The sequence below is a fragment of the Bufo bufo genome, chromosome 6 (genome assembly GCF_905171765.1).
Source record: "Bufo bufo chromosome 6, aBufBuf1.1, whole genome shotgun sequence".
In the NCBI taxonomy this organism is placed as follows: Eukaryota; Metazoa; Chordata; class Amphibia; order Anura; family Bufonidae; genus Bufo; species Bufo bufo.
In genome coordinates this window covers 181,793,321-181,821,272 of record NC_053394.1, presented here as the reverse complement: position 1 = coordinate 181,821,272, position 27,952 = coordinate 181,793,321, and the positions used below count along the sequence as shown (strand labels likewise).

The window sequence follows — 27,952 nt, the reverse complement described above, 5'->3', positions numbered from 1 at the left end:
AAAACGGATGAAAGGCGGCGTCTTTCTGCTGAATGATAGGACCAATAAGAGTGAAGGGGTGTGAATGTAGAAGGGAAAGTGTAATGATGGCAATCATTTCCGGGGCGGCGCGGCCGGCACAAAGAGGACTGGCAGGGGTGATGTATCAGTGGATGTCCCTGCCTAGAGCAGGAGGTGTGAGGGCCTAATGTTCTGGGACTGGTTGGGCACGACCATAACCCCTGGATACCCATTCTCTAGTACAGCTGTGGTGAAGGTAGTGACTGAGGACATGTGTAGGAGGCTTAGAACAGGTCACCCGTGTCAGATTGATGGGGATCCCAGCGGGAAATAACACAGAGAATGGGGTGAATTCAGAAAGTTCTGTTATTGATGACCTATTCTAAGCATAGGACATCATTATAGGTAGCCCTTTATAGGTAACACCTTTTAACCACTTTCAGGGCTTTTTTTTTTTTTTTTTTTAAATATGTTTTATAGGCTAAAGTTATTTTTGTAATTTATTTTTTGTTCTGCAGCCTGCATGTATTCCATTACATAGCACCCTTCAGTGTGATGGTGGCATGACCTCTGCTCTCCTGAAGGCTTATCTGACTGATCATCATGAGCTTAGATCAGCAGATGCAACCATTAGAGAGATACCCACCCAATCCTGTTGGCATGTTTGTGGTAAAGATGGTTCTGCCAACAGTTATCTCTATGGCCATCTTATTTATTTTACTCACTTATTCCGCAGCGCTTTACAGACATCATCACTTGCTGTCTCCACTGGAACTCACAATCTATAGGGGTCACTTATCAAACTGGTGTAAAGTAGAACGGGCTTAGTTGCCCATAGCAACCAATCAGATTCCATTTTTCATTTTCTAAAGGAGCTGTCCAAAATGAAAGGTGGAATCTGATTTAGGTGTGAAAACGGCTCAAGTGTAACACTTTTCTGTTTGCTACTAATGATAATGCACATGTAATAACAGGTATATACCTATGCAAGTGTAGTTCAAATTTAACCCCTTCCACTGCACCATAGCAACCAAGTGCCTGCTGTTTAATACAGGAGGTACCCATGGCTTATGCCCACGATCGTCTGTAATGCAGACATTTAACCCCTCAGATGCTGTGGTCAAAAGTCTCCACGGCATCTGAGAGTGATAAAAAATGGAAACGCATGCTTCTGGTTCAGACACCCTTTCCCCCGGCAGAGATTGGGGAAAGCGCCCTCTTGTAATAATGAGTTGCAGTCTGTACTAGGCTTCCAGGCTCAGTACAGAATAATGGACCATTTTACATTATTCTGTACAAGTTGCAATCTGATGATTGCAAGTTGTGGTCCACTTGGGATCCTAACAAAAACTTTACAAAAAAAGTAAAAGGTTTTGAAAAATGTAATATAAAAAATAATATATAAAAATTCTAATCGGCTAAACTGGAACTCATAATCTAAGGGGTCACTTATCAAACTGGTGTAAAGTAGAACTGGCTTAGTTCTTAGTTGCCCATAGGAACCAATCAGATTCCACCTTTCATTTTCCAAAGGAGCTGTCTAAAATTTGGCAACTAAGTCAGTTCTACTTTACACCAGTTTGATAAATGACCCCCTCAGTTCCTGTCAGTATGTCTTTAGACATGCTGATTTATGTGCTGTTACACTTAGAGTTGTTGCAATACCAAATTTTTGATTTGATTTCGATACCATAAAAAAGTATTGCGATACTCGATAGCACGCGAAAAAATAAACAAAAAAAGCCACGTGCATTCCGCATTTTAAAAAAATGGCAAATAGCACAGTTTTTGGTTTTTTTTTTTCTGTTCCGGCATTCACAGCATAGATTTTTTTTATATTTTAATAGTTTGGACTTTTCTGACATGGCGATATGTGATATGTGTTTATTTACTTATTGCTTATATATTTTATATGTGAAATTGGGAAAGGGGGTAATTTATACTTAATATTTTGGTGGGGGTTTTTTTACTGTTTTTTTTTTTTACACTTTTTATTTAATAACTATTTCCCCCCCCCCCCCCCCCTCCCCCCCCCCCCCCCCCCCCCCCCCCCCCCCCCCCCCCCCCATAGGGGCTAGAACCTGGGATTTTGTAATGCCTTGTCCTATTCATCCTGATAGAGCTCTATTAGGGTGAATAGGACTTCACACTCTCCCTGCTGCCCTGTGCATAGTACACACAGAAGCAGGGAGATTACCAAGGCAGCCAGGGCTTCAGTAGCGTCCTGGCTGCCATGGTAACCGATGGGAGCCCCAGGATTACACTGCTGGGGCTCCGATCAGAAGCTGCCACTGCACCACCAATGAGAAGGAGGGGAGAGGGGACCCTGTGGCCACTGCCACCAATGAGAAGGGGAGGGAACCCTGTGGCCACTGCCACCAATGATTTTAATGGGGTGGGGGGGAGCACTGCGCCACCAATGATAATTAACCCTTAATACAGGAGGCGGGTACTCGCAGCAGATCAGGGGCAGTTAACCCCTCAGGTGCCGCACCATAGGGTTTAACTGCCGCTGATCGCAGCTCCCTGTCAGAGGCAGGGTGCCGGTTATGCGATTCTGCTGCCGGCACCTGCCTCCTGTAATATGTGTTAAAGACGACCTTATATGGGTTTGGACTTTATTTAGCAGGCTACATAGAGCGGCACCCAGAGATGTCCCAGCACTTACTATTATTCCTGGGCGCCGCTCCGTTCGCCTGCTGTGCCCCATTACTGTCTCCTGCTCCATATGCTAATTACTATCGGAGCAATGGGGAGGAGACATCAGCTTCTCTATTGGGCGTTCCTTTTCCCTGGCTGTAGCGCTGTCCAATCGCAGCGCAGGGAGAAGGAACGCCCAGGAGAGAAGATGATGTCTCCTCCCCATTGCTCCACTAGTAATTAGCATATGGAGCAGGAGACAGTAATGGGGCACGGCGGGCAAACGGAGCGGCGCCCAGGAATAATAGTAAGTGCTGGGACATCTCTGGGTGCCGCTCTGTGTAGCCTGCTACTTAATGTCTGGACCCAGGAAAAGTCCTATCAATGGTGGCGCAGTGCGCCCGCCCCTCTCTCCGTTCATTGGTGGCAGCAGCACAGGGGGAGGGAGAGACTGCTTCCTTCTCCCCTGTGCTGCTGAGAGAACATGAGCGCGCTCACAGCAGCACGCTCATGTTCAGAGATACTAGACTGCGCAGCCCAGTATCGAAAAAATGGAAATACCGGTATCGTATCTATACCGGGACAAAAGTATCGATTGGGTATCGAAATTTAGATACCCGCAACAACCCTAGTTACACCTGGAGTTGAGCTCTAATACCTGCTATAACCATTTTCATGTTCACGCGGGTGTATGCTATTCATGTGTCAATGAGGTGAGTTCTCCTAAGGCCCCTTTCACACGGGCGAGTATTCCGCGCGGATGCGATGCGTGAGTTGAACGCATTGCACCCGCACTGAATACCGACCCATTCATTTCTATGGGGCTGTTCACATGAGCAGTGATTTTCACGCATCACTTGTGCGTTGCGTGAAAATCGCAGCATGCTCTATATTCTGCGTTTTTCACGCAACGCAGGCCCCATAGAAGTGAATGGGGTTGCGTGAAAATCGCAAGCATCCGCAAGCAAGTGCGGATGCGGTGCGATTTTCACGAACGGTTGCTAGGAGACGATCGCAATGGAGACCCGATCATTATTATTTTCCCTTATAACATGGTTATAAGGGAAAATAATAGCATTCTGAATACAGAATGCATAGTAAAATAGCGCTGGAGGGGTTAAAAAAAAATTTATTAAAAATTTAACTCACCTTAGTCCACTTGATCGCGATGCCCGGCATCTCCTTCTGTCTCCTTTACTGAACAGGACCTGTGGTGACCATTCATTACAGGTCAAGGACCTGTGGTGACGTCACTCCGGTCATCACATGAATCCATCACCATGGTAAAAGAATCATGTGATGACCGGAGTGACGTCACCACAGGTCCTGTTCAGTAAAGGAGGACAGAAGGAGATGCCGGGCATCGCGATCAACTGGACTAAGGTGAGTTAAAAAAAAAAAATATTTAACCCCTCCAGCGCTATTTTACTATGCATCTGTATTTAGAATGCTATTATTTTCCCTTATAACCATGTTATAAGGGGAAATAATACAATCTACAGAACACCGATCCCAAGCCCGAACTTCTGTGAAGAAGTTCGGGTTTGGGTACCAAACATGCGCGATTTTTCTCACGCGAGTGCAAAACGCATTACAATGTTTTGCACTCGCGCGGAAAAATCGCGGGTGTTCCCGTAACGCACCCGCACATTTTCCCGCAACGCCCGTGTGAAAGAGGCCTAAGTGTTCACGATGTAACTAGAATAAAAATAGGCCTGCGGGATTAGGGTTCTACTTTACCTACAGTAAAAATGAACTTAAAGCAAAACCACAGTAACTGTACGTCCTTGTGTGACTGAAACACTGGGGATTTTCACACAGGAAGTCTGTGGTGTTATACAGTACCAGCAAAGTGGATGAGATTTTAAGAAAACTTCTCCACGTGCTGTTTAAAAAAATTGAAATGCTGCAGAAGGAAGAAAGAAACACTGGGTGCATGAATAGCACCAGATCGTTAGGGCAAAATATCCGATGGCGCTCTTGCAGTAGGAAAGCTCACCTGGAGCAGCTGTGCTAGTCCCGTAGACAGAAGCAGACCTGGTACTGGTAGGTGATGCTGGGTCCCCCGTACACAGTAGTCACATCGGGACCGCCTTCCTTCTCTTTTTGTCAAACCTGAACTGTCCCATTTTCAGTGGTCACATCTAGATCACCCCTCCCCTTTCAGTGTCCAAAACAGGAATGCCCTCTTTTTATTGGTCACAACATGGAAAATGAAAGGTGGAATCTGATTGGTTTCTATGGGCAACTAAGCCAGTTCTACTTTACACCAGTTTGATAAGTGACCCCCTTAGATTGTGAGTTCCAGTGGAGCTGATTTGCATTTTTATTTTATTTTTGAATTTTTTTTGTTAGGATCCCAAGTGGACCACAACTTGCAATCATCAGATTGCAACTTGTACAGAATAATGTAAAATGGTCCATTATTCTGTACTGAGCCTGGAAGCCTAGTACAGACTGCAACTCATTATTACAAGAGGGCGCTTTCCCCAATCTCTGCCGGGGGAAAGGGTGTCTGAACCAGACTCCCGCTCAGTTATCTCAACAGTAATGGCCCACTTCCAGCAGGACTGCATCTTCCTCAGTTCCTTTGGTACAAAGTCATTTGGTGTGAAGTGGAAGCTCCTGGTCGCCAAGGCTCATTTGCAGGTTGCCATAGGGACATGGCAAAAAGGATTTATTCATCCTTACTTCTTAGCAATAGGAAATTCTCTTCCCACGTATTATTTTGTCTAGATGGGATTAGAAGCATCTTGAGAACCGTCAGGTATATTGTGGTTCAGTCTTGCTTTTTTGGTGATCTTGCAGCTATTTGGGGTCAAGATGAAATACTCTGTGGGTCATCAAACTGATTCACTGAGGATGGGTGAAGAAAAGAAGAATACCACTGATATGATACTAAACCTTACTCTGGAGATTATATACCTGCTGACTGGAGAGGTGAGGGCTTCTGGAGATGCTCAATTAACAATTACAGTGCATTGAGGACATTTTTGTGTATAGTATTTCTTTGTTTCTTAATGTAGAATTATGGACCTTTGAATAAATCAGGTAAACATATGAAATCAATGTGGCAAACATACATATCAGGCAGATGGAGTGGGACCCAGAGCCCCTTTATGGTGCCTTCATCTTGCTCGATCACACAGGAAAAAAGCAACGAGCTGAAGATCCTAGAACTCACCCACAAAATCATTCAGCTGCTGAGTAGAGAGGTGAGCGCTGCTAGAAATATTAGGATATTGCATAGTAACATCAAATTGGGTGTCTGCTTGATGATTATATTATTGCATGTGTCAGGTTCCTATAAGATGTAGGATGCTCACTATCTATTTCTCCATGGAGGAGTGGGATTATTTAGAAGGACACAAGGATCTGTACGAGGACATCATGATGGAGAAACATCAGCGGCTGGCACCACAGGGTAAAAAGGGAGAGTACTTTTCAGGATCACTTACATACAGCCATCATCACATGCAATGACTGAGTACATTGTGTATGTTTCATTCAGACGGAACCAGTAACAGAGATCCACCAGAGAGATGTTCCAGTCCTGAGCATACCCAGAATTGTCCAGTGCCACAACTCCATGTCCCACAAGATTCTCAGGTAGATAGAACTTAGCTCTTACCAAAGCATTATTGTGCATTACAGTGTTTCTCCAGGCTGCAGATATTTATGAGCTATCCTCCGTATAGGTCACCAAATCAGTGGGGGTATGACACCCGGCATCCCTACCAGTCAGCTGTTTTGGGCTGCTATGATACTGGATAGTATACATTATATGGAGATGGAGGCAGACAGCTATGTACAGTTTGTAGTGGCTGTACTGGGTTTCTGCTCATCTCTTCTTCTGCTTCGGTACTGTACACTGCCAGGGTCTGGCACCACACCATACAATGATCAGTGAGGGTGCCAGGTATTGGACCCCCATCAATATCTGTAGCCCCGAAAACTCCTTTTCAACACCTGTTAAGTATCAAAGAAAAGTTCAGCTCACCTCTGTTGCGTCACCCAGACTGGTAGGTGCACAGAAAACCCCCGAGCAGAGCAGGGTGAACGTGCAAGATAAAGCAATCCAGCACTCTAGCTTCTTGAAAAAATCCACAGGCTTTATTGAAAAGATAAAAAGACACCATGTAGCACAAGGACCGCATGCCTGGCCTACGTGCTTCAAACCCTGCGGTTCTTAATGGCCCCCTCACATTTTATCAAGAAGCTGGATCGCTTTATCTTGCAGATGTTATTCATTGGTTATACTGTTATTTAGGCTGAAGACTTCATCAAGATTAAAGTAGAGGAGATGGATGAAGAGCAAGTGATGAATGGTCAGAACTATGAGGAGGAAGTGTCTGCAGATTTATGTCCAGGTGAGTAATGGCTCCTAATCCAAGACCAGCTTTTGCGTAATTGAACAGTCTTGCATTGCATTATCAGGCCCTTTCCACTATCCACCGGCAGTAGGCATCACCAGGTTTATTGTTTTTCGGCATGCTTGTTGCTTTATGCCCATGGGTAGGGATGAGCGAACATGTGTTTTCAAGTTCAACGTACAAGGTTCGAATTATCTAAGAATTCAGTTATAGATTCTGCTACCACGGACCATAAGTTATGGTCTGTGGTAGCGGAATCCATAACGGAATTCTTAGATAACCCAAACCTTGTACGCTGAACTTGAAAGTTCGCTCAACACTACCCATGGGTGATAAGACTGAAGTGTCTGGCAAGAAGCATGTTTATGGGAATGAGCTGACAGCTGTCTAATAAGCCAGCTCTACTTTCATTATATCTCAATCTTATGCTTAAACTAGGTGATGCAATATAATTTTTAGATTTTTTTTGTAAATGGGCGCTGTAGTTTCACACAACTTTGCATAAGTCCATAGTACAGGCGAAATCACCCTTGTTACATTGTAACTAACTTTTAGATTAGTTTAGTTAAATATATTCTAAATGCTCTGAAACTCATTTTTGTATTAAACTTGATCAATTTTACTATTTCACTGAAAGAAATAGGCACCTGAAGTTTAAAGTGTCTGTAGCACTTTGGAATCCGTACATTTGTACACCGCTAACATGTACAAAGTGCTGCTAGAACAGAGGCTGCAGCAAGCTCTGTATACAGTGGGGGAAATAATTATTTGACCCCTCACTGATTTTGTAAGTTTGTCCAATGACAAAGAAATGAAAAGTCTCAGAACAGTATCATTTCAATGGTAGGTTTATTGTAACAGTGGCAGATAGCACATCAAACGGAAAATCGAAAAAATAACTTTAAATAAAAGATAGCAACTGATTTGCATTTCATTGAGTGAAATAAGTATTTGAACCCTCTAACAAAAAAAGACTTAATACTTGGTGGAAAAACCCTTGTTTGCAAGCACAGAGGTCAAACGTTTCTTGTAATTGATGACCAAGTTTGCGCACATTTTAGGAGGAATGTTGGTCCACTCCTCTTTGCAGATCATCTCTAAATCCCTAAGGTTTCGAGGCTGTCTCTGTGCAACTCTGAGCTTGAGCTCCCTCCATAGGTTTTTCGATTGGATTAAGGTCCGGAGACTGACTAGGCCACTCCATGACCTTAATGTGCTTCTTCTTGAGCCACTCCTTTGTTGCCTTTGCTGTATGTTTTGGGTCATTGTCGTGCTGGAACACCCATCCACGACCCATTTCAGTTTCCTGGCAGAGGGAAGGAGGTTGTCGCTCAGGATTTCACGATACATGGCTCCGTCCATTTTCCCGTTTATGCGAATAAGTAGTCCTGTGCCCTTAGCAGAAAAACACCCCAAAGCAAAATGTTTCCACCCCCATGCTTGACGGTGGGGACGGTTGTTTTGGGGGTCATAGGCAGCATTTCTCTTCTCCAAACACAGCGAGTTGAGTTAATGCCAAAGAGCTCTATTTTGGTCTCATCAGACCACAGCACCTTCTCCCAGTCACTCTCTGAATCATTCAGGTGTTCATTGGCAAACTTCAGACGGGCCTGCACATGTGCTTCCTGAGCAGGGGGACCTTGCGAGCCCTGCAGGATTTTAATCCATTGCGGTGTAATGTGTGTTCCAAATGGTTTTCTTGGTGACTGTGGTCCCTGCTAATTTGAGGTCATTAACTAACTCCTCCCCGTGTAGTTCTAGGATGCTTTTTCACCTTTCTCAGAACCATTGACACCCCACGAGGTGAGATCTTGCGTGGAGCCCCAGAGCGAGGTCGATTGATGGTCATTTTGTGCTCCTTCCATTTTCGAACAATCGCACCAAACAGTTGTCACCTTCTCTCCCAGCTTCTTGCTAATGGTTTTTGTAGCCCATTCCAGCTTGTGCAGGTCTACAATTTTGTCTCTGACATCCTTGGACAGCTCTTTGGTCTTTCCCATGTTGGAGAGTTTGGAGTCTGCTTGATTGATTGAGTCTGTGGACAGGTGTCTTTTATACAGGTGACTAGTTAAGACAGGTGTCCTTAATGAGGGTGACTAATTGAGTAGAAGTGTCTAACCACTCTGTGGGAGCCAGAACTCTTAATGGTTGGTAGGGGTTCAAATACTTATTTCACTCAATGAAATGCAAATCAGTTGCTATCTTTTATTTAAAGTTATTTTTTCGATTTTCCTTTTGATGTGCTATCTGCCACTGTTACAATAAACCTACCATTGAAATGATACTGTTCTGAGACTTTTCATTTCTTTGTCATTGGACAAACTTACAAAATCAGTGAGGGGTCAAATAATTATTTCCCCCACTGTATATCGCTGCTCCAGTCTATACCCGCTCCGCTTGGATAACTCATTGCCTAGCACATCAACACGGCAACAGGCAGGAGCTTTGCATAACACATCAGTGCTCCTGCCTGTGCTTGCACCACTCAGCTAAATCCTGACATAGCACATCAGTACAGGAAACGCTGCACCAATATCCTATGCCAGGATTTAGCTGAGCAGTAAAGTCAATAAATACATTTCATTACAAAAAAATGAGTTTCTGAGCATTTAGAATACTTTTAAATAAAGTTATGGAAAAGGTTGTGTTCAACCCTTTCCCAACACAGGGAGTATATGTACGGCGCTTATCGGGTTTTTAAAGACGGTGCCTGCTCTGAAGCAAGTCCCATGCAGTTGCCTGCAGTTTTACACAGCAGATGGCTGGAGACAATGTCTGTGTTCAGCGATAGCACCGATCATGGACATTTAATCCCTCAGTTGCCATGGTCAGTTGCAGCAACGGCATCTGAAGGATCCGAGGCCTGCCAAAGCTATGTTTCAATGGTGCCCTGCCTGTGGCATGGCTGCATAGGAAAATAGCAATCTGACGATCACGTGTTAAAATGCCCAAGGGGACTTAAAAAAAAGTCTAAAAAAAGTAAAAATAAAATGTTTTAAAAATATTTTAAACAAATATAAAAACATCATTGGTAAAGCTGCTTCACAAAATGTTCATTAAAATACAAAAATTGTTAATCTGTATGGTGAATTATACAAAAAACTAAATGTAGCAGCAGCACAGTCAATGTGAATTCGGGTGCAATCCCTCCTGAACTTTAGGCAAAAGTCCACAGACAATATCCAAAAAGCGAATGAGGCAGCACTCCAATATCAGTGAAGGGTGTTAGACCCGTTTATTTCCCCAGTTGCAACGTTTCAGCCCAGCTCAATGAGGCCTTTGTCAAGCGTGAAACGTTGCAACCGGGGAAATAAATGGGTCTAACACCCTTCACTGATATTGGAGGGCTTGCCTCATCATTTGCTTTTTGGATATAATCTGTATGGTGAACTCATTAACGTGAAATAATTCTTTTTTTTACAATTTACTGTTTTTTTTCTTCACTTCTCGCCTCCCGAAAAAAAGTTTTTAATAAAAAGTGATAAAAAAAGTTCTAAACACACGCCAAAATGGGGATCAATAAAAACAACAGATTGCCCTGCAAAACTTTAGGCCTCACTGAACTCTGTAGACATAAATATAAGTATAAAAAAGTTATGAGGGTCCAGAAGAAGGCGATGCAAAGAAAGAGAAATAAAAACTGGAAAAATGTTTAAATATTAAAATACAAGAAAAACTACGGTATATAGATCTGGTATAGCTTGTGATCTTACTGACCTAGAAGAATGAAGTTGACATATCAGTTTTACCGCATAGAGAACGCTGTTAAAAACAAAGCAAATAAAATTGTGGTGGAATAGCTTTTTTTCCCCAATTCAATTCCATTTGGAATTATTTTACTGCTTCCCACGACATAGTATGCAATACTAAATGGTGCCATTAGAAAGCGAGAGTAAAGACGCAGGAATATGCTCTGTCTTTGGATGAGCAGATAGTCTTCACCCACAAGCCCTGAGATAACTGAGAATTACGAGGCCGCATGTGCAGGGGAAAACTGCTAAAAAAAAGTTCTCCCACTCATGGAGGGTCTGAAATTTACTTGTAGGTGCATTCCCACTCTGAGAGACAGAATAAATTATTTAAAAAAAAATCATGAAATCACATTGTATGATTTTTTTAAAAGAATTTATTTGTCTTGCAATTACAGAGGTCAAACGTTTCAGTAGTTCTTAACCATTTTTCTTTTTATTGGGTGGAAAAAACCAATTAAAATCGTAGTGCCACTATGGAAGGGGGAGAGTCGTTTTTCCATAAGCAGGGGATTAACAGGTGAGCTGACATGAGTAGCATAGTCGGGAGGTTGTTCTTAGATGGCGTTAAAGTTTTGTTGGGACACCCATAAGAGAACTAATTTGGGGGTCGAGTGTGATATGCAACGAGCAAACTTGGTTGATTAGGGTTTCGATCTGGGTCCAAAGGGGCGTATTTTCTGACACTCCCACCAAATTATGGGATAGGGTGCCAGCTGCCACCCCCGCACCTCCAACATGCATTCTGGAATTTCTGGGTTTTAGTTTATGCAAAAATTCAGGAGTTTTGTACCTCACTTGTAAGGAGCTTATAGGAATTTTCCTGTATTTTATGCACCTGTTGAATCCGCGTGATTTGGATAAAATAGATGCTTTTTCCTGGTCAGTGAGGCTGGGTTCACACGGGCCTCATGTTTTGGCTCCGGATGCGTCCCGGGTGCAAAGCAACAAACCCCGCCGTGAGTAGGTACGCAATTGCAGTCAGTTTTGACTGCAATTGCGTTCCGTAGTTCAGTTTATTATCGCGCGTGTGCAATGCGTTTTGCACAAGCGTGAATAAAAAACTGAATGTGGTACCCAGACCCGAACTTCTTCACTGAAGTTCAGGTTTGGGTTCAAGGTTGTGTAAGATGTAATTATTTTCCCTTATAACATGGTTATAAGGGAAAATAATAGCATTCTTTAATACATGGAGATGCTTAGTAGAAGTCAATTGAGGGTTAAAAAAATAAAATAAAAAATCTCGCCCTCCTCCCTCCAATTGATCGCGTAGCTGCCGGTCTCCTGTTCTTTCTTCAGGACCTGTAGTGACGTCACTGATCTCATCACATGGTCCATCACCACGGTGATGGACCATGTGATTGGACCATCTGATGTGACTCACCACAGGTCCTTTAGCGGCAGCTCATGATTAAAGAAGTAAGAAGAGATCGGCAACTACGCCGATCAAGAGGAGGAGGTGAGTTAATTATAATTATTTTTTTTTAACCCTCATTTGACCTTCTACTAAGCATTCTGGATTAAAGAATGCTATTTTCCCTTATAACCATGTTATAAGGGAAAATAATACAGTGAATAGACTGTCATCTTAGCAACCATGGGTGAAAATCCACACCACATCCGCACTTGCTTGCGATTTTCACTAGGGGTGCACCGAAATTTCGGCAGCCGAAAATATCGGCCGAAAAGCACCTAATCCACTTCGGCCGATATTGTTACATATCGGCCGAAAATATGGGGTGTGGGATTTGTCACCCACCATCTGCGGGCGGGGCGGTTTACTTTGTCACTGCATCTTTATTTTACCTTACAATCGTGAGGCTCTAGTAACTAACAACTCTGCAGGCAGAGCGGAGGCCGGCGTAACGTCACTTACTCACGTGACGCGCCTGCTCCGCCTCCTTCATTCATAAAGTGGGCGGAGCAGGTGCGTCCGTGAGTAAGTGACGTTACGCCGCCCTCCGCTCTGCCTGCAGAGTTGTTACCGGAGCGTCACGATTGTAAGGTAAAATAAAGATGCAGTGAGTGATGCTGTGAGCAGCAGGGCCGGGGCTGTTATGGGTAGGGGGATCGGTCTATGGCACTGCTATGGGGAGGGGGGATCTGTGCACTGTTATGGGGGAAAGGGATCTGTGCACTGTTATGGGAAAAGGGATCTGTGCACTGTTATGGGAAAAGGGATCTGTGCACTGATATGGGAAAAGGGATCTGTGCACTGTTATGGGAAAAGGGATCTGTGCACTGTTATGGGAAAAGGGATCTGTGCACTGTTATGGGAAAGGGATCTGTGCACTGTTATGGGGAAAGGGATCTGTGCACTGTTATGCCCATAACAGTGCACATATCCCCTTTCCATAACAGCGCCACCCACAGATCCCCCTCTCCATAACAGCGCCACCCACAGATCCCCCTCTCCATAACAGCGCCACCCACAGATCCCCCTCTCCATAACAGCGCCACCCCACAGATTCCCCCTCTCCATAACAGCGCCACCCACAGATCCCCCCTCTCCATAACAGCGCCACCCACAGATCCCCCTCTCCATAACAGCGCCACCCACAGATCCCCCTCTCCATAACAGCGCCACCCACAGATCCCCCTCTCCATAACAGCGCCACCCACAGATCCCCCTCTCCATAACAGCGCCACCCACAGACCCCCCTCTCCATAACAGCGCCACCCACAGATCCCCCTCTCCATAACAGCGCCACCCACAGATCCCCCTCTCCATAACAGCGCCACCCACAGATCCCCCTCTCCATAACAGCGCCACCCACAGATCCCCCCCTCTCCTAACAGCGCCACCCACAGATAAATTTCATTCATGAAAAAGAATTATTAATAAAAATCATTAAAAAAAAAGTTTTTTAAAAGTATTTGGGCAAAAAGGCGGTTTCGGTTTTCGGTCAAGGGCATCCTGAATTTTCGGTTTCGGTTTCGGGACCCAGAATTTTCCATTTTCGGTGCACCCCTAATTTTCACGCAGCTCCATTCACTTCTCTTGGGGCCTGCTTTGCGTGATAAACGCACAATATAGAGCATGCTGCGATTTTCACGCAACGCACAAGTGATGCGTGAAAATCACTTGCTCATGTGCACAGCCCCATATAAATTAATGGGGCCGGAATTCAGAGCAGGTGCAATGCGTTCACCCTCACGCATTGCACCCCGCGCAGAAATCTCGCCCGTGTGAACCCCAGCCTGAGAGTCAGAGAAAGTTATTTTTCTCATAATGTCAAATAAGCGCAACTCTGGAGGTGAGGAGGAGAGCAGCTCCCTATTCATTAAAGATAAGGGTTTTGGGGGGGGGGGTGGGTTTAGCGGCATCTAGTTTCTTTTCGAGCCAGGTGGGTGAGCTATGAGAGAAAGCAGGCAATTGAAGGTTCCGAATATCTCGACGGAAGTTCAGGGCATGTAGGAAGGGGGCAGTGAGAACTTTAGGTAGATTATTATCGATTTCGATACCATAAAAAAGTATTGCGATATTCGATACCACGCGAAAAAAATAAACCAAAAAAGCCAAGTCCATTCCGCATTCTAAAAAATGGCAAATCGCACAGTTTTTTTTTTTGTTTTTTTCTGTTACGGCATTTACCGCATAGATTTTTTTTAAAAATATTTTTAATAGTTTGGACTTTTCAGACGTGGCGATGTTTGTTTATTTATTGTTTATATATTTTATATGTAAATTGGGAAAAAGGGGTAATTTATACTTAATATTTTTGGTGTTTTTTTTGTAACCTTTTTTTTTTTTTTTTTTTTTTTTTACTGTTTATGTAATAACTATCCTGGGATCTTTTCATCCCTTGTCCTATTCACCCTAATAGAGCTCTATTAGGGTGAATAGGACTTCACACTCTCCCTGCTGCCCTGTGCACACAGCAGCAGAGAGATTACCATGGCAGCCAAGGCTTTAGTAGCGTCCTGGCGGCCATGGTAACCGATCGGTAGCCCCGAATTACGATTGCTGGGGGCTCTGATCAGATGCTGGCCACTGCACCACCAATGAGGAGGAGGGAGGGGACCCAATGATTATAATACTGGGGGGTTTGAGGTGGGTGGGTTGCACTGTACCACCAATATAATTAACCTTAATACAGGAGGCAGGTACTGGCAGCAGATCAGGGGCAGTTAACCCCTCAGGTGCGGCACCTGAGGGGTTAACTGACGCTGATCGCAGCTCCCTGTCAGAGGCAGGATGCTGGCTATGTGATTCTGCTGCTCGTACCTGCCTCCTGTATTATGTGTTAAAGACGACCTTATATGGGTTTGGACTTTAAGTAGCAGTCTACATAGAGTGGCTCCCAGAGATGTCCCAGCACTTACTATTATTCCTGGGTGCCACTCCGTTCGCCTGCTTTGCCCCATTACTGTCTCCTGCTCCATATGTTAATTACCAACGGAGCAATGGGGAGGAGACATCATCTTCTCTAGTGGGCGTTCTTTTTCCCTGGCTGTAGCGCTGTCCAATCGCAGCGCAGGGAGAAGGAAGGCCTAGGAGAGAAGATGATGTCTCCTCCCCATTCCTCCCATAGTAATTAGCATATGGAGCAGAAGACAGTAATGGGGCACAGCGGGCGAACGGAGCGGCGCCCAGGAATAATAGTAAGTGCTGGGACATCCCTGGGGGCCGCTCTATGTAGCCTGCTACTTAAAGTCCGGACCCATGAAAAGTCCTATCATTGGTGGTGCAGTGCACCCTCCCCTCCTCTGCCCCTCTCTCCCCATTGGTGGCAGCAGCAGCACAGGGGAAAGGGAGAGACTGCTTCCTTCTCCCCTGTGCTGCTAAGGGGGAACACAAGCGTGCTGACAGCAGACACGCGTCATGTTCTGTGATACTAGACAGTGCAGCCCAGTATCGAAAAAATACCGGTACAAAAGTATCGTTTGGGCTTATCGAAATTTCGATACCGCAACAACTCTAGTCTAGGCGTATCTGGGAAGGTGATGTCTTGTAGCGTGAGATCGGTAAGCGTACCTGATGGTACCAATATCTTTGATGTATTACAGTACAGACCAAAAGTTTGGACACACCTTTCTCATTCAAGAGTTTTCTTTATTTCATGACTATGAAAATTGTAGATTCACACTGAAGGCATCAAAACTGTGAATTAACACATGTGGAATTATATACATAACAAACAAGTGGGAAACAACTGAAAATATGTCATCTTTCTAGGTTCTTCAAAGTAGCCACCTTTTCGCTTGATTACTGCTTGGCATTCTCTTGATGAGCTTCAAGAGGTAGTCCCTGAAATGGTTTTCACATCACTGGTGTGCCCTGTCAGGTTTAATAAGTGGGATTTCTTGCCTTATAAATGGGGTTGGGACCATCAAGTGCGTTGAGGAGAAGTCAGGTGGATACACAGCTGATAGTCCTACTGAATAGACTGTTAGAATTTGTATTATGGCAAGAAAAAAGCAGCTAAGTAAAGAAAAACAAGTGGCCATCATTACTTTAAGACATGAAGGTCAGTCAGTCAGCCGAAAAATTTGGGGAAAACTTTGAAAGAAGGGCTATTTGACCCATGAAGGAGAGTGATGGGTGCTGCGCGCCAGATGACCTGGCCTCCACAGTCACCGGACCTGAACCCCAATCGAGATGGTTTGGGGTGATGCTGGACCGCAGAGTGAAGGCAAAAGGGCCAACAAGTGCTAAGCATCTCTGGGAACTCCTTCAAGATGTTGGAAGACCCATTTCAGGGGACTACCTTTTGAAGCTCATCAAGAGAATTCAAGAGGTGTGCAAAGCAGTAATCAAAGCAAAAGGTGGCTACTTTGAAGAACCTAGAATATGACATATTTTCAGTTGTTTCACACTTGTTTGTTATGTATATAATTCCACATGTGTTAATTCATAGTTTTGATGCCTTCATAGTCATGAAAATAAAGAAAACTCTTTGAAAGAGAAGGTGAGTCCAAACTTTTGGTCTGTACTGTATGTCTGGAGAAGGTGCAATGGAGTGTGGGGGTTAGGGAATTGAAGCATGTGGTCCTTGTAGAGTTTAGACCACTCTACCAGCATACCCTTCCAGATTGGGGAAAGGAATGACTTATTGGGTGAGCAGGAGGTGACCCCCCAAAAGATAAGTTTCTCCTGGTTGCTAAGGAGGAACTGCTCTACCTGGGCACATAGGGTGTCGGATTGGCGAGAAAGAAGTGTTAAACTTATACTATACGGCTTCTCTCCTCTGAAAATGTGTATGTCGGGGAGTCCGAAACCACCAAACCTCTTTTCTCGCATCAATGTAGAATATGCAATTCTAGGTGATCTGCCCTTCCACAGAAAGAATGAGAACACTTGGCGTACCTCAGTAAAAGAACGAAAGGGGGAGCCAAATTGGTTAGCGACCTGCAATGGATAGATACATTTGGGCAGTATGTACGTTTTAAGGTAGTTCTTCCTCCCAATCCAGGAGATGAAAGGAATTTTGAGAGATTGCAAGTGTGACCTGGCGGATTGGAGCAGTGTGAAGAGTAGTTGAGGCAGGGCTTCAGGATGGCGACCAAAATGGTCGCCAATGCGACTTAGAATTGCTAAATGGCGACAAAGACTTTGTAGTCTGGTCGCCATTTGCGCCTAGACCCTCCGCTGCTCTGCCACTTCCATTAAACTGCCATGGCACGCGCTGCTGCTGTCAGGCGCGTGCCATGTTCTCCTCAGCAGAACAGGGGAGAAGGAGGCAGTCCCCTCCCCCCTGTACTGCTGCTGCCGTTGCCACCAATGGGCTGATAGCAGAGGAGGAGGAGGGGCTGGGCTTGTGGCCACTGCACCACCATGAATATAGTTTATGCCTGAATACAAATGCAGGCTGTGCTGCGGGTGCCGGCCCATATCCATACCCGGCACCAGCCTCTATGACTGTGTGCTGCGATCCGCCGCTATTAACCCCTCAGGTGCCTGAGGGGTTAATAGCGGCGGATCACAGCGCGCAGTCATAGAGGCTGGGTGCCGGGTATGGGATATGGTTGGCACCTGCAGCGCAGCCTGCGATTCTGGCGCATATGCAGTGTGTCTGTCACGGTAGGTAGGTAAGCAGGGAAATAACCAAACACAGAGAAAACAACCAGAACAATTTACTAGGCCCAAAAGCTAGGGAGAAAAGGGTCACCTCCTAGCGATCCCTAAGGCTTTCCCTATACTGCTGTGCACATGTGCATACCCTTATGGTGAATATGCACATGCCCTCGTGCCTAAGTCTATATACCCTGGGAAAACCCTGAGCAGTAGGGAAAGGGGAAGAGGCGACCTGCTTCTTCAAACAGGAGGAAGCAAGCGTCTCCCTAAAGGCCTTGATAAAAGACACCAGGGGAAGAAACAGAGAGGACTTATCTTGAGCTGAGCTGAAGCAAACGATCCACAACACATCCAAAGCCCACAGGAATTAACTATATCCCGCACAGGCCACTGGGAGAAGGAGGAATAAATAGCCTCGCTAACAATCAATCCAGTACACCTGAGGGAAGGTGGATCCAGCTCAAACCCAAAACAAAGAGAAGAGTCAGACATGTGCAGCCAGCCTGGCAGATCTCCGCACATTCACAGGGCAAGGCGTGACAGCGTCCTGTGAGGCCGATTCCAGGCGCTGACATGTGTATCCACGGCGCATGCGCGAGCTTATGGCTCAGCGAACGCATTCCATGGATACACATGTCAGCGCCTGGAATCGGCCTCACAGGACACACTGCACATGCGCCAGCTGGCAATGAGGAGTGAATAAATTAGCAGTCAAGCAGACTGATGTGATGATGTTAAAAGCTCTGTCACTAAAATCCAGTTGACCGAATCCCTTTAAGCATAATTATATGTATTTTAAATTTGGCGACTAAAAATTTAAATTTGGCGACTAAATTTTTCAGGTTAGGAGCCAATGGCTCCTTGATATTTTTTTTTTTTTCTGGAGTCCTGTGAGGGCAAATAAAGCTTTAGTGTTAGCAGTAATTTGGATATCCAGGAACTGTATGGCCCGTGACGCCCAGGTAAATGGGGTGGAGCGTTTTAGGGAATTAACTAATGAAGTGGGGCAGAAAATGTTTAGGGCAAGGGATTTGCTATAATTTATTTTGAAATTGGACACGTAGCCAAATTCGTCAAAAAGGGTGAGTAGTTTTGGGAAGAAGGTTTTTGGGTTGGAGGTCATTATGAGGAGATCATCAGCGAAAGCCGCAGTGAGGTAGGTTTTTTGGCCAAGTTCAAAGCCTCTAATATCCGGTTCTTGACGGATTTTACATAGTAAGGTTTCCATGACTATTATAAAAAGGGCTGGGGAGAGAGGACACCCTTGTCTTCTGCCATTAGAAATGGCAAAGGCGGGTGATAGGGTGCCATTGACTTTGACCCTGGCAGAGGTAGCTGAATACAGTGTGAAGATGGCCTCAATGAATTGGTCTGGTAGGCCAAATTTCGACAGGGCCAGCGACATAAATTTGCCAACTGACCTTTTCGAAGGCCTTTTCCGTGTCTGTACTTAAAAGTGCTAAGGGCGTAGAGGTGTTCCTTGCCCAATCGATAAGGTGACGTAGTCGCACAGTGTTTTCATTTCCCTGCCTGCCATGTACAAAGCCAACTTGTTCACTAATAATAATATCGGGGAGAATCGCTTGAATGCGAAGGGCCAATATTTTCGCCCACCATTTGATGTCTGTATTCAAGAGGGAGATCGGACGATAGCTACCACAGCAGAGATGGTCTTTTTTCTCTTTGTGAATAATTCTGATGTGGGCTGTCAATGATTGTGGTGGAAGGGAGCCTCCATTGAGAAGGTGGTTACATAAGGTAGTAATGTGGGGTATCAGTATATCTTTAAAAGTCTTATAATAGGAGATGGAGAAGCCATCAGGGCCGGGGCTCTTTCCTGAGGGAATAGTGGATAGTACTTTGAGTGATTCTGAATTAGTGATTGGGGCTGTGAGTTGAGAATCTTGAGTGGGTGATGGAGGGAAGGTTTAGATTAGCAAGAAACCTTTCAGTAGCCTCTGTTATCTGTTCTGGAGTTGATTGGGCAGGGGGTAGGAGGTTATAAAGGTCTGCGTAAAAATTACAAAAAGCTTTAGCAATCTCTGCAGTGGTTTTACAATGGGTGCCTTTAGTATCTTTTATAGAGGGGATAAAGAAGTCAGCTGTTTGTTTTTTGGCTAGGGCCGTCATTAGTTTATTGCCTTTGTCCCCATGTGCGTACGCTTTAAACTTGGAGCAGAAAAGGATTTTTGCAGAAGTTACATTGAGGAGATTTTTTAATTTGGTGCGTGCTTCAGAAAGTTCAGCTGCACTGGACAAGGCTTGAGTTCGTTTATGGGATAGTTCAAGTGCGGTTATTTGGGCGAGAAGAGCATTCATGGCTTAAAAACGTTTTTTCTTAATGAATTAGCCTAGGGCAATGAGTTCTCCCCTAATCACCGCTTTGTGGGTTTCCCATATAATTGAGGGGGAGGGAGATAAGGGACTTACAGGGTTGAATTTGAAGAATTCCGTGAGAGAGGCTTGAAGTTTCGAAACATTAGTCGGATCTGTGAGGAGGGTGTCATTGAGGCGCCAGTTTCCTTCCTTCCTAGGAAGGGCAGATAGAGAAACAGTTATGAAAATCGGTGCATGATCAGAAAGTGTGATGTTACCAATCTTGGCATTGATGACCGACTGGACATGTGTGGTGGAGAGAAAAAGGTAATCTAACCTATGGTAAGATGACTTGGCGTGGGAATAGAAAGTATAATCTCTCCCTGTGGGGTGTACTTGTCTCCAAGCATCTAACAGATGGCTGATCATCCGGTGGAGGAGTCAAAAATCGGTTCTAATGCCACGTTGAAGTCTCCTCTCAGAATGATCAAACCATCTTTGTCTGGAGACAGCAATTTAAGGGTCTGAACGAGCCATGGTATTTGGCCTCTATTAGGTGCGTAGAAGTTAGCCAGTGTTACCGGGGTATCTGCAATGGTTCCTCTCACGACCAGGTAGCGCCCTTCTGGATCTGTCGTAATAGCTGAGGGCTTAAATGATCGATGTTTTTGAATGGCTATGCTGACACCTCTACTAGAGAAATTATGGGTACTATGGAACCATTGTGAGAATTTTCTAGGGGGAAGTTTAAGGATTTTCCTGGATTTAAAGTGTGTTTCTTGAAAATTCGTAATGGACGCCTTATCTTTTTGCAAGAAAGAAAGGACCTGGGAACGTTTACACGGCTCGTTCAAGCCCCGTACATTAATCGAAGATACTACAATGGATGACATAGTGCAATAAGAGGGTACGGGGGTAATACCAGCAGCTTCTGTAGTGTGAAGCACATAATGGAAAGGAGTAGAGGCAAGAGGGTAGATGGGAGGTAAACCTCAGGAGTAGGGTCATATGGAGTGGGGTTACAAAACAGTCTAACTGTAGTCAGGTAACGAGCAATAGGTAACCATACAACAAAATATGAGAAATACTCCACTAAGCGCCTGGGAGAGGTTGAAGCAAACGTGAGCAATATGACAATAGGAGAGTTAGCAGGCGGGGGGGTCCTGTGAAGTATCAAGGGGCCTCAAGAGGGCCAACAAGAGAGGGAAAAAGAGGCCTATCAAGGGAGAGAGAAACCGACCAGTGCTCTGCAGGGGGGGTAAAGTAGTACAACCTGATAGAGGGTAATATGAGAAGACAGAATAGAATAAGATGTTCGAATCTTTGGGTCTAGGAGAGAAGACAGTATGGAGAAAGGAGTGGGGTGCGGAGGGATGGCAGCAGGTGATATGGAAGTCGTAGGGGAAGGGGGAGGAATAGGTAGAATGAGTAAGAGTGAAAATGAGGGGGAAAACGCAACAGGCATTTTGGTCCACTCCTCTCCTCTAGATCTGTCAGGTTTCGGAGCTGTCACTGAGCAACACAGAGTTTCAGCTCCTTCCAAAGATGTTCTATTGGATTTAGGTCTGGAAACTGACTAGGCCACTCCAGAAACTTGATATGCTTCTTACGGAGACACTCCTTGGTTATCCTGGCTGTGTGCTTCGGGTCATTGTCATGTTGGAAAACCCAGCCACGACCCATTTTCAATGCTCTGACTGAGGAAAGGAGGTTGTTGCTCAAAATCTCACAATAAATGGCCCCATTCATCCTCTCCTTAGTACAGTGCAGTCGTCCTGTCCCCTTCGCAGAAAAACACCCCCAAAGCATGATGTTACCACCCCCATGCTTCACAGTAGGGATGGTGTTCTTGGGCTGCAGCTCATCCTTCTTTTTCCTCCAAACACGACGAGTGAAGTTTAGACCAAAAAGTTCTACTTTGGTCTCATCTGACCACATGACTTTTCTCTCATGCCTCCTCTGAATCATCCAGATGGTCATTGGCAAACTTCAGACGGGCCTGACATGTGATGACTTGACATGAACAGGGGAACCTTCCGCGCAATGCATGATTTGAAACCATGATGGTGTAGTGTTCTACCAACAGTGGCCTTTTAAAACTGTGGTCCCAGCTCTCTTCATGTCATTGACCAGCTCCTCCCTTGTAGTTCTGGGCTGATTCCTCACCTTTCTTATCATCAGTGATACCCTACGAGGTGAGATCTTGAATGGAGCACCAGTCCGAGGGAGACTGATAGTCATCTTTAGCCTTTCACATTTTCTAACAATTTCTCCAACAGTTAATCTATTTTCACCAAGCTGCTTGGTATTTGCCCCATAGCCCTTTCCAGAATTGTGGAGGTCCACAATTTTGTCTCTGGTGTCTTTTGACAGCTGTTTAGTCTTGCCCATGGTAGTAGTTGGCGTCTGACTGACTGTGGGGTGGACAGGTGTCTTTAAAGAGCTCAGACAGGTGCTACTAAAGTTAGATTAATGAGTGGAGTAGAGGTGGACTTTTTAAAGGCACAGTAACAGGTCTTTGAGAGACAGAATTCTTGCTGTTTCTCAGGTGTTCAAATACTTATGTTCAGCAGTGTAAGACAAATAAATTCTTTAAAAATTATACAATGTGATTTCCTGAATTTAAAAAAAAAAATATATATTCTGTCTCTCAGAGTGGGAATGCACCTACAATGTGAATTTCAGACCCCTCCATGATTTCTAAGTGGGAGAGCTTGCAAAATTGCAGGGTGTTCAAATACTTCTGTTCCTCACTGTATATACCAGATATGGCAGCTTATTCTAAAAAGTCATCTGAAATGACAGCTACGATTTAAAGAGGACCTGTCACCTCTCCTGACATGCCTGTGTTAATAGTTACATGCATTCCCCATGTAATAACAATTCTGGAGGCTCTATTCTTATGTCAGTAGGTTGTGCCATTCCTGTATTATTTCAATTTAGAAGTTGTGAATGAATTTCTAGCAGTCTACAGTAACAGTACAGAGGGGTGGTAACCAGTTGGGACTCACCCTATCCAATCAGTGCTGCCATTTTCAGACTGTGCAGGTACACCGCCCCCCCCGACTGGTTACCACCCCTCTGTACCCTTACTGAAGACTGCTAGCAATTCACTCATAACTTCTAGTAGAAATTATAAAGGAATGACACAGCATAGAGCCATAAGAATAGATCCGCCAGAATTGTTATTACATGGGGAATGCATGTAGCTATTAGTCACAAAGGGGTCTTAGGCTGGGCCGCAGCGATTTTTCAGTCCCTGCAGTGGGGAGTGGTGGCTCAGCTCCTGAATCTACTGAATTATACTGACATAGTGTTGTCAGTATAATTCTGCATAAGTAAGGTCATGCAGAGACATAAATCATTATAATGCCGCATGGTCCTTCAAATTGAGCAGTGTCTATAAGGGGAAATCATGCTGACACAAGGAGCGTGATTTCCATATTGAACATACTCATCTGAAACAGACCTTAGGGTATATTAGTTGAGAGCTGCATTAAACCCTTCTGGACACAGCCATTTTTCACCTTCAGGACGCAGCCTAATTTTGCTAATCTGACATGTGTCACTTTATGTGGTAATAACTTTAAAATGCTTTTACTTATTAGGGCCATTCTGAGTTTGATTTCGTGCCACATATTGTACTTCATGACAGTGACAAAATTGAGTCAAAATATTTCATGTTTATTTATAAAAATATACCAAATTTACCAAATTAGCAAATTTCAATTTCTGTACTTTTATAATAGATAGTAATACCTCCAAAAAGAGTTATTACTTTACATTCCCTATATGTCTACTTCATGTTTAGATAATTTTGAAAATAATATTTTATTTTTTGGGGACGTTAGAAGTCTTAGAAGTTTAGAAGCAAATCTTAAAATGTTTAAGAAAATTTCCAAAACCCAATTTCTTCAGGACCAGTTCAGTTATGAAGTCACTTTCTGGGGCTTATATATTATAAACCACTCATAAATCACCCCATTTTAGAACCTACACCCCTCAAGCTATTAAAAAAAGGTTTTTACACACTTTGTTAACCCTTTAGATGTTCCACAAGAATTAAAGGAAAATGTAGATGAAATTTCTTAATTCCACTTTTTTGGCAGATTTTCCATTTTAATCATTTTTTTCCGTTAACAAAGCAAGAGTTAACAGCAAAACAAAACTCAATATTTATTACCCTGATTCTGTAGTTTACAGAAACACCCCATATGTGGTCGGAAACTGCTGTACAGGCACACGGCAGGGCGCAGAAGGTAAGGAACGCCATATGGTTTTTGGAAGGCAGTGCGATCATTTTAAGTTGCTATGTTACAATTGAAGACCCCCTGATGCACCTCTAGAGTAGAAACTCCAAAAAAGTGACCCCATTTTGGAAACTACAGAATAAGGCAGCAGTTTTGTTGGTACTATTTTAGGGTACATATGATTTTTGGTTGCTCTATATTACACTCAAGGTAACACATCAAGGTAACAAAAATTTGCTGTTTTGGCACCGTTTTTATTTTTTGTTATTTACAATGTTCATCTAACAGGTTAGATTATTTGGTATTTTTATAGAGCAAGTTGTTATGGACGTGACAATGCCAAATCTTGGGAAAAAAATGTTTTTTAGTGTCTCCATATTATGAAAGCCATAGTTTTTTGTTTTTTTTTGGGCGACTGTCTTATGTAGGGGCTAATTTATTTTCGGTATGAGATGACGGTTTGATTGGTACTATTTTAGGGTGCATATGACTTTCTGATCGCTTGGTATTACACTTTTTGTGATGTAAGGTGACAAAAACTGGCTTTTTTGACACACTTTTTTTTTTACGGTGTTCACCTGTAGAGCAGGTCGTTATGGACATGGCGATACCTAATATGTATTCTTTTTTATTTATTAAAGTTTTACACAATAACAGCATTTTTGAAGCAAAAAATAAAATAAAATCATGTTTTAGTTTCTCCATAGTCTGAGAGCCATCATTTTTTATATTTTTTTTGGGCAACTGTCTTATGTAGGATATCATTTTTGCGGGATGAGGTGACCGTTTAATTTGCACTATTTTGGGGTGCATATGACTTTTTTTGATCGCTTGCTATTACACTTTTTGTGATGTAAGGTGAAAAAAAATGGCTTTTTTGACCCTGTTTTATTTTATATTTTTACGGCGTTTGCCTGAGGGGTTAGGTCATGTGGTATTTTTATAGAGCAGGTTGTTACGGACGCGGCGATACCTAATATGTAAACTTTTTTTACATTTAACACAATAAAAGCATTTTTAAAACAAAAAAAATCATGTTTTAGTGTCTCCATAGTCTGAGAGCCATATTTTTTTTTATTTTTATTGTCTTAGGTAGGAGATCATTTTTTGTGGGATGAGATGACTGGTACTATTTTGGGGTGCATATAACTTTTTGATCACTTGCTATAACACTTTTTGTGATGTAAGGTGACAAAAACTGTGCTAAAAAAAAACTTTTTTTTATTATTATTTTTTTATGGTGTTGACTTGAGGGGTAAGGTCATGTGATATTTTTATAGAGCCAATCGATGCGGAGGCCGCGATACCTAATATGTCAACTTTTTTTATTTTCCCTATTTGAAAAAATATATTTTTTTACTTGAAACTTAAATTTTTTTATAATAAAAAAAAAACACACTTTCTCACTTTTTTTTACTTTTTATATTTGTCCCACTGTGGGACTTCACGTTTTCAGGGTTTGATCCCTGTTTCAATTCAGTACAATACATTCTGATGCAGCAAGGGCCCGGCTGTTACTGATCACATCACGTACATGCACGTGGGAATGCGGTAAGGAACCACATTCCCCCACGTACATGTATGTTATTTTGCGCAAAGGGGTTAATAAATAATATGTACATTGTTAAATAAGCTGATATGTCTGAATGGCAACCATGTTATATTACACTTTTTTACAGTTGAATTTACTTTAATTTTTGTTAAACTTCCAGCAGATGGACACCTGATTAATACCACAGAGAAATGTCTCAGTCTATATCCAGAAGTTGAAGATGATAGCATACTACGAAATCATTCAGTACAAAATCCTATTACTCCAAATATACACCCAGCCCTTCATGTCCTAGACCACTCATATGACCCCACTAATGTGGCTCAAATGGTTACACAGAGTTCTGCTCACATTGATAATGCAATATATGCAGGTTTAGATTCTCATAATGACTTTTTGTTAGGAAAACATGACCATGTATGCCTTGAATGTGGTCGGTGTTTTGGACAGAGATCTAACCTTATCAATCATCTTAAGACACACACTGGGGAGAAACCATTCCTGTGTTCTCAGTGTGGAAAAGGATTTGCTAAAAAGTCAAATCTTTTGGAACATCAACGAGTTCATACAGGGGAGAAGCCGTATGTATGTCCTCATTGTGGGAAGAGTTTTGCCCAAAAATCCAATCTTCTTGGACATCTTCGAGTCCACACAGGAGAAAAACCGTTTCCTTGTTCTGAATGTGGGAAATGTTTCAAGAATAAATCTCATCTGGTGGAGCATCGGAGAACTCACACAGGGGAGAAGCCATTTCCATGTTCTGAGTGTGGAAAAGGTTTTACAAACAAGTCCAGGCTTCTTGAACATCTCAGAATCCACACGGGTGAGAAGCCGTTTTCTTGTTCACAGTGTGGCAAGTTATTCACAAAGAAATCAAACCTTGTTATACATCAGAGAAGTCGTAATCATTTATGAAGACTGAAGCCTTATCCTTTTATGAACCAATTAATGGAACCAATTAATAAAATGTTTTTCAGGAGCTTTTTCTCTGTTATATGAGTTGTTATTTCAGATTTGGAGCTTCTGTCCTGTATTCAGTATGTTCACTGGGGTAAGGGTAAGAATCTAAGAGGTTCTCCAGGCATTTTAGGTAAGGCTGAGTTCACATCAGCATTCAGCCTTTCCATCCTTCTGCTCCTCAGAGCGGACACCTAACATACCCCATTATAGTCTATGGGGTCCGTAGGCTCCATTCGGCTCCGTTATATGCGGAATCCATCCTTTCCGTTCTTCTGCCCCTATAATGAGGCAGAAGGACGGAAAGGCTGAACCCTGATGTGAAATCAGCCTCATCTGTCCTTTATACTATAATGTGGAAGTTAATACTTACCCGTCCCTTGCTCAGTTGATGCTGCTGTCTTCAGTGCACTCACACCAGTTGCAGGCTCTTCCACCTGGGTCCTGACAAGATGTGAGCCCTTCTCTTCCTGTTCTGTTGCGCACAGATGAGTTGCGCACCCAAGAGGAAGAGCCCACAGCCTATATGAGTGCATAGGAACGGACAGATTCGGCACATAACTGAGCCGAACATAGCCCACGGGCGCCATAGACTATATAGGGGTCCGTTAGGTTTCCGCTCGGAGGAAGATTTTTGAAGCGGAGACAAAAATTGTGCATGCCCCCCAAGTAGATTCTCTTCTCGGGAGCACCTATATCCCTGTCAATTTATTACCTGAAACAGGGTCACTTATGACATATCCACTGGATGTGCTATAATTGTGTGACAGGACTAAAAATTTTAGGCCAATCATATTTACAGTGGGAAACACTGTGTATAGGAGCGCAATTTGCTGTCCTGAACTCTGCTCCTTTGACATGCCCTCAAGACTTATAATAATTTATAATTCTATGTGTCCCTACTCACCTCATATCTACTGAATTGCACTGACAGAATGCCATCAGTACAATTCTGTAGTTATGAGGTCTGGCATGGACACAACAGCATTATAAATCATAACGCTGCCCTGTCAGAGGAGCAGCGCTCAGGACTGGAAATCGTACGCCCACACTCGCGTTTCCTGCAGTGAACTCGCTCATTTGAGACTATCCTTAGA

At 43.6% G+C, this 27,952-nt stretch overlaps 1 protein-coding gene across 10 annotated transcripts; it reads left to right on the top strand.

The window, feature by feature from the left end:
• The first annotated feature begins 100 nt into the window (after nt 1–100).
• On the top strand, nt 101–26,870 carry LOC121005332 (gastrula zinc finger protein XlCGF49.1-like). Of its 10 annotated transcripts, none has more exons than XM_040438001.1 (9): nt 101–174; nt 5,449–5,580; nt 5,667–5,691; nt 5,790–5,855; nt 5,941–6,064; nt 6,152–6,249; nt 6,911–7,010; nt 24,293–24,355; nt 26,059–26,870. In XM_040438001.1, the coding sequence occupies exons 5-9, from the start codon at nt 5,959–5,961 to the stop codon at nt 26,811–26,813; spliced, it is 1,122 nt and encodes a 373-aa protein (XP_040293935.1). In that variant the 5' UTR covers nt 101–174; nt 5,449–5,580; nt 5,667–5,691; nt 5,790–5,855; nt 5,941–5,958; the 3' UTR covers nt 26,814–26,870. The 10 variants fall into 10 exon arrangements, with proteins under 10 accessions (XP_040293935.1, XP_040293931.1, XP_040293930.1 ...); XM_040437996.1 differs by adding an exon at nt 302–347 and having other exon boundaries at nt 111–254; nt 5,667–5,855; nt 26,062–26,870; XM_040437995.1 differs by adding an exon at nt 302–347 and having other exon boundaries at nt 111–254; nt 5,667–5,855.
• Nucleotides 26,871–27,952: the final 1,082 nt, after the last annotated feature.